General features: G+C 47.4%; 1 protein-coding gene across 1 annotated transcript; it reads right to left on the bottom strand.

Moving 5' to 3' along the window:
- Positions 1-8,480: 8,480 nt before the first annotated feature.
- LOC119401795 (uncharacterized protein K02A2.6-like) lies at positions 8,481-12,026 on the bottom strand. Its single transcript, XM_037668809.1, has one exon. The coding sequence runs from the start codon at positions 12,024-12,026 to the stop codon at positions 8,481-8,483; it is 3,546 nt and encodes a 1,181-aa protein (XP_037524737.1).
- Positions 12,027-12,088: the final 62 nt, after the last annotated feature.

The following is a 12,088-nucleotide window of genomic DNA, read 5'->3' as shown; positions in this document are numbered from 1 at the left end:
TCTAAAAGCCTTTTCAGGCATTGAGCATAGCCTGACCGCTGCAGAATATAGTGAAACTAATGCGTGCTATAATGTATAAAGTGAACACACTTCATATGCGCCATTTTGTACCACACATAATGCATGATGCCGCCGCAGAACGCAGTAGCCAAAGCGAAGTTCGCAAGACGCAGGCACACGTATAGTACATGGCAACTGCCGGCGCCTTTACGTAGCTTTACAAACGACACGAAAAAGTTGGATTAAATCATATATGTTCATAGCGGCAGATGAATAAAGCATCAGGGTGCTTTGCCTTAACTGCTGCGTTCACTTTTTTGCTGCTATTAAACAGCAAATGTTTTGAAAAGAAAAAGAAAAAGATTTCAGAGAGCGGAGCCAGGGCAATAATCCAACGTTAATGTTAAAAATGCACCAAAAACTAAGCTGCTAAGGTCATCATCACTATAGTATACCATTGGTGTCCCGCTACGCTACCAGCATAATTGTCTATAATTGGGGTCATGGATGACAACGGCAAAAATGGGTACATATAATCAAAACGATTGTGGAATCACGGTGAAAATGTTCTTGGCGCTCGCTCTTTTCCACGATCACCGCATTTCCAAAAAAAAAAAAAAAAGCCTTTCCTTAATTAAAGCACCCTAAGCCACAAAACAATAAAATTACTAATAGAAAGCAAAAAACAAAAAAAAATGATGTCATTAAAATTTTAAATTAGTAGCTGGTTATCACAGGTTTAATAAGCTAACTTACTAACGTTGTGCTTAATTAAACGTTCGCAAGCCACGGTAAACATTCTGCACTCGACATCCGTGAGCAATAGCGTATACTAACGATGCGCCGCCGGAATTATCCACTATTATGCGAAGCACATTTCCGTTTACTGTTTACCACCATTTTTACTGCGGCCGACTTGTTTTGTCATCGGAACAGTTTTCTCACAGAAGGCAAAATTCACTCACACAACATGCAAACAGGAGCTGCTTACGGTCTCAACTACACCAAGCCTTTCTTGCCTTCATCCGCTTTAGTCGACATTATCCAACCGACGTAGCCGACTCTTTATGCTCAGTACGATCGGCAGTGATTCGCTGGTTCATAGCAAACCCGACTGACAAAACCTCCCACCCATCTTTATTTAGGCAGGTGAAGCGTAGAAGGCACGAACGGTGAAGAGACGGAGACATAAAAATCGCCTATCTGTCTCAGTTCCGTCACCGTCCGTATCTTCTGCGCTTCATCTGCCTTAATAGCTTAAAGGGACACTACAGGCAAATATTAAGTCGACGTTGATTGTTGAAATAGCGGCCCAGAAACCTCGTAGTGCTATTTTTGGGCCAAGGAAATGCTTATCCTGAAATAAAATCACGTTTTAGTTGTCCGCATCGCGTTCGCGCACTTCAAATCACCCGCTTGAAAGCGGTCTTTCTCACGTCACTGTTGCCGTGCCCAACGTTGCCCGCCTTTACTGCGCGGTGGCGTGTACTGACGGCGTGCACCAGTAAATATACGGCTAGCAGTGCGGGCGATATGGCAACAGGGAGCATTAAGCGGAAGGTCAGGGAGGCGGAGAGGACTTATTGGATGACAGCGATGGAAAAGAAGCCGGCTCTGAGTAACTACCGAAAGGGAAAAAACGAAATAAGGAGGGAAAGGTTTTATGATAATTCAAGGGGAAGCGCTTTACTGTTTGAAGCAAGGTCGGGCTGCCTTAGAACACGAAGTTATAAAGCGAGATTCAGTAACGAAGACGAACACTGTACATGCTGCGGGGGAACTAAGGAAACGATGGAACATGTACTGATTGAATGTGGCGATATTCACCCAGGTATACTTGTGGGCACGAGTCTACAGGAAGCCTTGGGTTTTAGGGACAACAATGGAAAGTTGAACACGTCCGCGATAGAAATAAGTAAGAGACGGTTAGAGTATTGGTGGCAGAAGAGTAGAGATAAAATACAAAAATAAATAATGGGGGGGGGGGGGGGGGGAATAAGGTCATTCTGCCTTAAGAGGCAGAGAGATAGACCGTGAATTTATAAATTTTTTTGGTATAATAAGATAGATTTAATCAATGTAGACAAGGTATTAGGCCAGCATGAAACAAGGAAGTTTTTCTTTTTTCTTCGAGCATGGTGACAGACATGTCACCGCCCCGTTATAAAGGGGACGCTCATAGCATCCATCCATCCATCCATCCATCCATCCATCCATCCACCATTCAGGCATCCGGCAACATCACATGCATGCGGCATTTTGTCGAACTTTCTGTCAGAGTGACTTTCACGAGTGCGCAGAACACACGCAGCAGTACCCGATATCGAAACTACCACTGAGACTCGACCGCGTGAGCGAAGCAGGGCGCCGGGTGAAGCGCAGTTCGGCGAAAATGGAACCTTTGAACCACGCGGGCCGTTCCCCATGGCAGCGCCAAAGAGGTTCTTTTTTCCATGAATCAAACAGAAAGGAACAAGCAGCATTTTATTACGTCTCTTGATGCATGGAAGGTTCTTTTTTTTTTTATTACAGCTAGTTTGATTACGAGTGATTAATTGTAGTCGGACTCCCTCACGTCATAGGGATCATTTCCAAAATGTCCCGCTCGTGGCGCTCATCGTGTGGTACATTTAGCTTAATTTCTCGGTGAGTAGGGCACTACTGTTGATAATATTGCCATTTTAGACGTTGTCATACATTGAGCTTTCACTCTGACATAAATTGTTTTTTGCCTTTAGTATCCCTTTAACTAGCGCGTATCAACGAGCTCGGATCAAGACCATAGTTCAGTACATTTCTTTATTTCGGTGTTGCGTTTGTGGTCTACAGCTCTGTATCAATTTAAAAAGAACCCTTAAAGGTGTCATGAACGTCCCTCGTACCCCTCATGCTTGGTGAAAAAAACACACCCTGCGGATAGCAGACACTGCTACGAACAGCTCAGCCAAATCTCGCAGTTGTGCGCGACAGTGAGAATTTACAAGCGGAGCGCGAAGTTTGCATTTTCTCAGGCGCCCTCTTTTTTACAGTCTTGTGCTCACTCTCTTCGGAGCTGCCGGCGCCTGCTTTTTGACGTCAAACGGCAGATAGCCTGCTATTGGCCAATAGCCGACAGAAATCAAGAGGGCGTTTGGGTCACATGCGTTTCTTGCCACACGCCGCGGCTACGTTCCATAGTCTGCTAACGTTACAGAGTAGCCATACTTGCGCGCAGAGCAATCACGGCAGACAGTGAGCACGTTTCATCACGCGCGCTCAAGGTCGTGACGCGTGATGACGTGTCGACTTCTTTTCCCCGTGCCATCCCTCCCTGTGTAACACCCAGCGCGCTCATCGGGACGAGAGGAGAGAGAAAGCGCTTAAAGCGCGCCACAAATCCCTGTAACCCCGCTCGTTCTTGAGGGATTCGAGGAATTTTTGCAGCAATCGATTCATGAGCCAACAAACTCCGACACTCACGTCTATCGATGAATACTTGGAAAGGTAGTTCAAGATTCCTTTAAGGGCACAGGGTAGGCTCGGTGCCTCCCATGTATTTTAAGGCTTCTTTAAGACCCATTTTATCTCAAACTACTATATGTAAAGCAATTGGGTTAATTTCATTTTATTCGTCAGCGTCTCTTCTTGCAATGAAGCTAGAATTACAATTGTATTGCAAGTGTTGGCATTTTCGCAATATTTTTAGCAAAGCAATTAAATTTTTTCATTATTTTTCAAATAAAACTACCAAAAAATGAAGACTATTCCGCATATACAAGCTCAGTTGCTTTGTATTGATGTTTAGTATATTCTGATAAAAAATGAGCCTTCTGTCTTTTCAAGTTGTTCTGATAATGAGGCAAATGTAGGGAAAAGTTGATTTCGAGATATTGAGAGTTAAAATAACAGAGAGCTGAGCAGGTTGGTAAGTATTCATGTTAAAGAGATGGGGCGTGCAAACACGGACACAAGAGAGAAGTCTGTGGCGTTTTGGTGTCTTGACTTCTCTCGTGTCCGTGTTTGCACGCCCTGTCTAACATTGAGAGTTAGAAAGAAAAAAACAAGTTTATTCCATTTTTCTTCAAAAAAATGTACTGAACAATCTAATTAATAGCAACCAGCCATATAGTCATCACACACACAAAAAAAAAACTCTTGCTTCTTTTCTTGTTTTATTGGTTCCCTGGCCTGTTTTGTCATATCTTCTGTCTCTCTATTGGCCAAATACTGTCGACGGCAGTCGATCTCACCCAATTACTATATCACAGTGTTGCGCCTTGTTGATATGCCAAATGGCTTTGAGAACGTTTATCCGGGCCATGCAGGCCTGGTTGAAAGTTAGAACTGTTTCAAAGGTTGCAGTTCGGAGGGTTTCCATTCCAGGAAATACGATCCATTGTCTACGAGTGCCATGGTTCCTCCGCATTCTATGCAGACAGAGTTACTTGTAATCACGCTTTGTAGAAGCTCCACATCAATCAAAACATAGCCATTTTCACTACAGGTAACATTTTGTCCTTGAGGCGACGAGGAATCAGGACAAAGCTTACTTGCTCAAGTGCTCGTACGAGTTCTCCCGGTCTCGTTTTTGTTAGTAGCCGGAGCATGTCGGTTTCTAATTATAATGCGCTTTCTAAATAGTTTCTTTGACTTAGTCAACACAAGAATATCTCTTGCCGCCGCAACAAAATCAACAAAAATATAACTAAACTCAAAATAGAAGCACAGAACCGCGTATCTATGCGCGTCACACAGACAGAAGGCAAGTGGACTCGGTAAATGCAACGCATGTTAAAAAAAGTGCACTATGTGCATTTAGGTGGCCTGACTACTTTTTTAAAAACCTGCTAAGCTCAGAGAAAGTGCCAGTTCGTTTTCAAAAAACTTCACCTTAGGCAAAAAGCTCAGGTTGTGGACGGCCTGAGAAAATGGGGGCCTTGCTGCTCGTCAGTTTGTCTCAAAAACCTGGTCCTTTCGGTTCAATTAAAATGCGAAAAAATTTGTGGGGCGCTATATATTGTTAAGAAAGGCCTTATCAATCCAAGCAAGCAACAAACCAAATTCCGATTAAAAAAATACATCCTATCCTGTGTCTTTAAAGCTTTCTACAACCATTCCCTACACATTTAGTGATAGACATGCAGACTAATTGTTCTTAACACGTTCTCTGCGTCGTGGGTCACCGGTGGGTCACGGCCTGTGCTCTACCTATGCGGCTGCGAAGTTACGTGCATATCTCTGCTTGCGGATGCGATAACATTATGACACTTGAACGCAGAGGTATGATTTTTGTTGCATGAGGATACACACGTCCCGAAGAATACTTCTGTGATGTTAAACGCCGTGACCCCCCGGTGACCCACGACGCACTCAATAAAAATCTTTTTGTTGTGTGCTGCGTGACCCACCGGTGACCCACGCGCGACAGCTCTCAATCTTGTGCTGCCACCTGAAGTTCGAAATTGCCACTAATATATATTGCATATTGCATTGGACGTGAGGTGGCGCGATTGTTTCCAAGGAGCCGATAAATCTACCCAATAAATACTTCTATCACGAAAACTGACTTCCTGTGTTGTCTTGTGGTAAGCACTTTGTATTTAAACATAGATTCACGCGAAGAAGGCGGAAAACAGCTTTGCATCTTTCAAATAAACGCGCCCAATAATAATAATAACTGGGGTTTAACGTCCCAAAACCACGATATGATTATGAGAGACGCCGTAGTGGAGGGCTTCGGAAATTTCGACCACCTGGGGTTCTTTAACGTGCACTTAAATCTAAGTACAAATGCCTCAAACATTTTCGCCTCCATCGAAAATGCAGCCGCCGCGGCCGGGATTCGATCCCACGACCTTCGGGTCAGCAGTCGAGCGCCATAACCACTAGACCACAGCGGCGGGGCTAAACGCGCTCAACACGCGGATGGATGGATGCTATGAGCGTCCCCTTTATAACGGGGCGGTGACATGTCTGCCACCAGGCTCGAAGAAAAAAAAAAAAAAGAAAGCTTCCTTGTTTCATGTTGGCCTAATACCTTATCTACATTGATTAAATCTATGTTATTATACCAAAAAAATATAAATCCCCCATTATTTATTTTTGTTCTTTATCTCTACTTTTCTGCCACCAATACTCTAACCGTCTCTTACTTATTTCTATCGCGGACGTGTTCAGCTTTCCATTGTTGTCCCTAAAACCCAAGGCTTCATGTAGACTCGTGCCCACACGTATACCTGGGTGACGCGCTGCAAAGGTGGCAGTGCCATCCCGTTGGAGCAAAAGAAACAGCCATAGCCGCGTGTCCCACCGGTGGGTCGCGATGCACCTAAAACCAGACCGGAAAAAAGCGTGCCGCAGTGAACGTGTTAATTAATATATCTGGACACATACTTTTCGCATAATACAGGAACTGACGATGAAAGCAGAAGTTCGCGGGAAGATGGAGCGTTAAAGTGATGAGAAATCTTTGAAGATGAAATGTCGCTGGTGCCAACGCTTCGATAAGAGGACTTGTTTTAGTCAGTGCGAAGACGCGTCCTTTTGTCAAAGCGTCGGCTCCAGCAGCATCCGCTGTTCAAGGATCTCTCATTGCTTCAACAAATGACCATGTTACACTGCCCCTATGTAATAAAAAAAAGTCCCCCATTGAAGTGTTGACTGCATTCGCTATAATTACGCATCCTCAGCGACAAATTTAAAGCGATGGTCTCTTTAAATTTTTCCGTCCCGTGACAAAACCACACTCTATCGCAACTACGTCCACGTGCAAGCACTGGCGTGTGTCAGCAGCAGTGAGCACGCACATGCGACGCCCACTGCTGCTGCTGCTGCTGATGCTCAGCCGTGTAAGATGCCCGTTATAGCTCATACGGAACAGCACGCAGCCCAAAGTTGTACGCCGCGAAAACAGGCATTCTTTTTTAACAGCGAAGTTGTTTAGCAAATCGTTCCTTGTCCGACGAACCAAAAAACTCTCATCATCATGAACAGCTACGTGCCACAGAAATAGGGTAAATCCCACTACTCACCACTGGTCCACTAAAGAGGAAGAAGGCAACAGTTAGACCAACAACAAATGGCTGCGAAGCGACGTACAACGAGAGAATACTAGGTAACGGAAAAGGCAACGGCGGCTGCGAGAAGAACCCGAAGCGACGGAAGGCCTACGCCAACGACGACGTACCCGTAGATCTATGAGAAGTGCGAGCTCTTGGTTTCAACGCGAGTTTCTGTTTCGGGAGCTTCTGTGTCGTATCTGTGACTGTCTATGGTTTAACTCGAACCTCTATGCGTTGAGAGCACACGGAGAAACAACCTAGCTAAAGCCTAGCAACGACCTTGAAGCAACCTAGAAACAACCTGCGTCACCGAGCTAAGGCCTAGAAACAACCAGATTATTCAACCAACCAGATTAGTCTTCAGAATCGTCCAGTTTCGTTGTTCCAAGTCTTGCGCGACTTAGTGCAAGCTTCGCCATATTTTTTACCTTCGAGAGGCTCTGAATACTGTTGATGCATTGGTCGACGACACGGTATGACATGCGTGAACGAAAGACAGAGCTTTTGTCAAGTGCGTCGTTGTTATAGCAGGTATCTTTTGAAAAAAAATAAAAAAGAACAGAATGTGTGCAAACTACACTTCTCATGGGAGGATACTGATACTTTCTAGCTACAATACCTATCTTTCCCGAGGTCTCAAAATTGCCCCTGCGATCGCAAAGTTTGATGTACTGTCAATAAGTGTGTCAATGTCCTATCATTTGTCTTTAATAAACGCCGCAGATTGATCCGAACGAAATTTTACGTGGTAGGACGATCATTTTCTGCGTTATCTAGTTATGTTCGTAATCAGAGGTTAAATAAACCTCGATTTAGTGCCCCGTCATTACTGTCGCCTTTCTTAACAAAGAAAAGAAAATGCAACTACAGTGCGAAAACGAAGGCACAAGTTCTATATTGGCTGCGGTCCATTACAAGGTACATAACAAAAACTATTTCTTTCAGACAAGGAGAACCTTTTGACGCGTTGAGAGAAATGGAAGTGCTCAAACAGAGCGCTCCATGCGCGCAATTTCAGATCACATCTATTTCTTTCAACGTTTTGAGCACGAAAACTGTTTTCCTTGTGTGAAAGGTGTATCCCCAACCAGCTAAAGTCTCCACCTTGTCGCACTCTTTTTCCGTTTTCTTCATTTTGAGACTGGTCCCTCACTAGGTATGTGTTATGTCCGGAGTTGTCGTCGGCCCATAGACGTACGCGTGGGTCGCGGTAGTCTCAAAAAGCGTAGACAGCCTCGAACGGTTAAAAACAAGTTTATTCCTACTCGGATGGAGGCGGCAGCCGAACTGCCGGGGGAAACGATGGGTGGCTCGTTTGAGCCGAGCGCGGGAAGGAGAGGAGTCACATCTGGAAGTAGTTTCAGCATCCGGTCCTTCGCGGGGCTCGCTCTTGACACAGGGAGTACAGGGAGTGCTTCGAACACAACATCTCCTCCCTCCTTAGATTGTCGCTTGGAAGCGATCTGGGGGCCGCCGTGGGCGCGTGGACGCTCTGGACGCACTAGGAAGAGAAGCCTCCGCTCGCTGGGTGTCGTTTCTCTTGTGTTCAGAGCCGGCGGGCGGCGGCGCCGATTCATCTGGTGCGAGATGCCAGGCTAAGTGGGACGAAGCTTCCGTCGAGGTGGCTGCTTGAATGGGAGGTTCCCTTGGCAAATTACCGGAACGACGTAGCTGATTAAGGTGGCGGCGTGTGGCCTTTCCGCCGATGTCGACGAGCCATGACCGCAAACCTATGCGTTTGAGTGCCGTCGCTTCAACCCAGCCGGGCTTTCTGTGGAACTGGCGGGCGTATATGCGCTGTCCACTTTCAATTCTCCTGCTACGCGGGAGCTTTTCTTCCTCCGACGGTGTTTTCGCCGAGGGCTCCGGGACAATTGCTGTCAGCTGGGTTCTCATTTCTCGTCCGAACATCAATTTCGCTGGCGTTTGTTCAGTAGTGCTTTGAACAGTGATGTGCTGTCTGAAGAGAAAGCGCGCGATGCGGCGTTGCATTGTCCCAGTCTGATCTTTAGTAAGGGCGCGCTTTAGCTCAGCCACGTATCGCTCGGCTTGTCCGTTCGTCGCCGGGTGGTAAGGAGCTGATGTAACAGACGAGACGCCGTTGTCGCTGTAGAACTTGAGAATCTCCGTGGACACAAACGGCGTGCCGTTGTCCGAGACCACCTTGCGCGGTAGACCGAACGTTGCAAACAACGACCGCAGAGTGTCGATAACTGCTGCCGATGTCGTTGTAGCCATTTGTTTTACCTCAAGCCACTTGGTGTATGCGTCTACAACCACCAGGAATGAGCATCCTTCGATAGGTCCAGCAAAATCAATGTGCAGGGTGTGCCAAGGCGCGTCTGGTCTTTCCCATTCAGGAATAGGGGCTCTTGGCGGACTTCTGTGGTTGCATTGGCAAGGCTGGCAATCTTGAACTGTCGATTCTATATCACCGTCGATACCAGGCCACCACATGTAACTTCTGGCACACTTTTTCATGGCAACAATGCCTCGATGACCTGCGTGGACAAGCGACATGGCCTGTTCGCGAAGTGCCGCCGGAATTACAACTCTTGATCCCAAGGTGACGCAACCGCGATGAGTGCTCAACTCCGCAGCTCGCTTGCGGTAAGCGTTGAAGTGTTCACCCTTTAGCTTCTGCACGTTGCCTTCTTGTATAGCTGCGTAGACTTCCTTTAAGACAGTGCACTCCTGCGTTGACGCTGCTACCGTGTCAGCTGTTAGCGGAGGGTTCGGCAGCGCCTCGAACATGAGTATATCACCTGGCGGGGGTGGTTCATCTATTGTGGTGTCTAGCGGCAGGCGGCTTAGTGCGTCGGCGTTCTGGTGTTTCTTTCCAGTGCGATGTACGAGTTCGTAATCGTACGACGACATCTTGATGCACCATCGTGTCATTCGCGGCGACAAAGTCTGTGGCATTGGCTTCTGGGGACCCATAATACCCAATAAGGGCCGGTGATCTGTTATGAATGTCACTTTTCGGCCCGTGATGTACTGCCGAAAGTGATCTGCTGCGTAGACGATGGCAAGTCCCTCTTTATCTAGCTGGGAATAATTCCTCTCTGCCTGCGATAGGGTGCGCGATGCGAAAGCGATCGGGGCTTCCCGTCCATGGTCGTCAGCTTGGGAGAGGACTGCTCCCACTCCGTATGGTGATGCGTCACAGGCTAGCAGTAGGGGTCTCCTTTCGTCGTAGTGTCGCAGCACTGTAGAATTACGAAGTAGTTGCTTAAGGGCAACAAATGACTCTTGGTGGCGTGGCGACCAAGTCCATGGGACTTCTTTCTGCAGGAGCTGGTATAGATCGTTGGCCACTGTAGCTCGGTGTTCTAAGAACCGGTCGTAGAACGTTAATAGCCCTAAGAACGATTGCAGTTCTTGCTTGTTAGTAGGCGCTCGTGCTTCAGTAATTGCTCGCACTTTGTCTTCAGTGGGATGGATACCCTGTGCGTCAATTTGATGTCCGAGAAACTTCACTTCAGGCACCGCAAAAACACATTTTTCTTTGCTGATGCGCAAGTTAGCATTTGAAAGCTTTTCCAAAATGAGCTCCAAGCGTTCTGTGTGCTCTTCATTGGAGGCGCCACCGACAATAACATCGTCCAAGTAGACGCAAACGCCAGGGATCCCGCTAAGTGTAGACTCCATGAATTTCTGGAAGATTGCTGGCGCTGCAGATATTCCGAATGGTAGCCTTTTAACTTTGTAGAGACCCTTAATGGTGTTTATCGTGAGCAGTTCAGACGTTGATTCGCTCACCTTCAGCTGCTGGTAGGCTTGTGTCAAGTCCAGGGTGCTGAAGATTTTTCCACCACGAAGCGTGCTAAAAACCTCTTCCGGTGTCGGCAGTGGGTAGGAAGATGCTTTTGTCGCCAGGTTGACAGTGCTCCGGTAGTCTCCGCAGAGGCGTAGGGTACCGTTCTTCTTTCGGACGACAACGAGTGGTGTAGCCCATTCCGAATGTTGCGTCGGTTCGATGATCCCTTGTTCCTGCAGTCGGTCAAGCTCATTCTCGACTGACGTTCGTAGGGCGAAAGGCACCGACCTAGCTTTCAAAAATTTCGGCGTCGCATCCTCCCGAAGCTCCAGTGTGACTGGAGGTCCGTTGTTTCCAGGTATGTCTTCGGAGAAAACCACTTTGTACTTATTTTGAAGCTCCTCCACTGACGGATAGCTGGGTGTGTGGTGAACTCCGCCAATGACCACTCCAAGAGGGGTGAACCAATTTCGTCCTAAAAGGCTTGATCCAGAACCGTGAACGACTAGCAAGGGGAGCTGATGGGTCTGACCGTTGTAGTACACGTCTACGTTGGCACAGCCCAGTAGTGGAAGAGAATGTCCGGACCACGTTCTCAGCTGCGTGTCGTCTTGCTGGAGAGCTGGTGCGTTCTCACGCCAAGTGGCGCGAAAAGTGTCCTCGCTGATGAGCGTACATGCTGCTCCGGAATCCACCTCAAACCTGATAGGGCGCTGTTGTACCAAGATTTCAGTCGTAATCTTCGGTCTCGTGCCGAGGTTCACAACGGCGTTCAAGTCATATAGTGCCGATGACGTTAGTGCTGTTCGGCTTTTATCTTGCGTCTGGCCCTCCTGTGCGTTGACATTGTTGTTCCGTTGCACTGAAGTCTTCGGTCGGAGCTGTTTGCGCTTCGTGATGCATGCCTTTTCAATGTGTCCCAGTTTGTGGCAAAAATTGCAGGTCGCTGTCTTGTATCGACATACCTGGGGATCGTGCATGTCGTCGCATCGCCAACAGCGCTGTGTCTTTTTGCTTGATTTCGCCTTAGACGTGGAATGACCTGACTGCTCACTGGTGTGATGCACCGGCTCGACGTTCCGTCGAATATCCCTCTGCTGGTGACCGGCGCTCTCCGCTCGTTGGGCGATGTTGTAGGCTTTGGAGAATGTGAGACCCGTCTCCGCGAACAGGCGTTGTTGTAGGCCTTCGTCACGCAGTCCGCACACAAAACGGTCACGCAACATAACGTCCAAGGGGAGCATAGTGGTGTTAGCAGGTGTGGCAGTCGATCCTCCCTCCTGCGCAG

Source organism: Rhipicephalus sanguineus, chromosome 1 (genome assembly GCF_013339695.2).
Source record: "Rhipicephalus sanguineus isolate Rsan-2018 chromosome 1, BIME_Rsan_1.4, whole genome shotgun sequence".
Classification (NCBI taxonomy): Eukaryota; Metazoa; Arthropoda; class Arachnida; order Ixodida; family Ixodidae; genus Rhipicephalus; species Rhipicephalus sanguineus.
The sequence above is the reverse complement of the archived record's forward strand: the minus strand, read 5'-3'. Positions and strand labels throughout refer to the sequence as shown.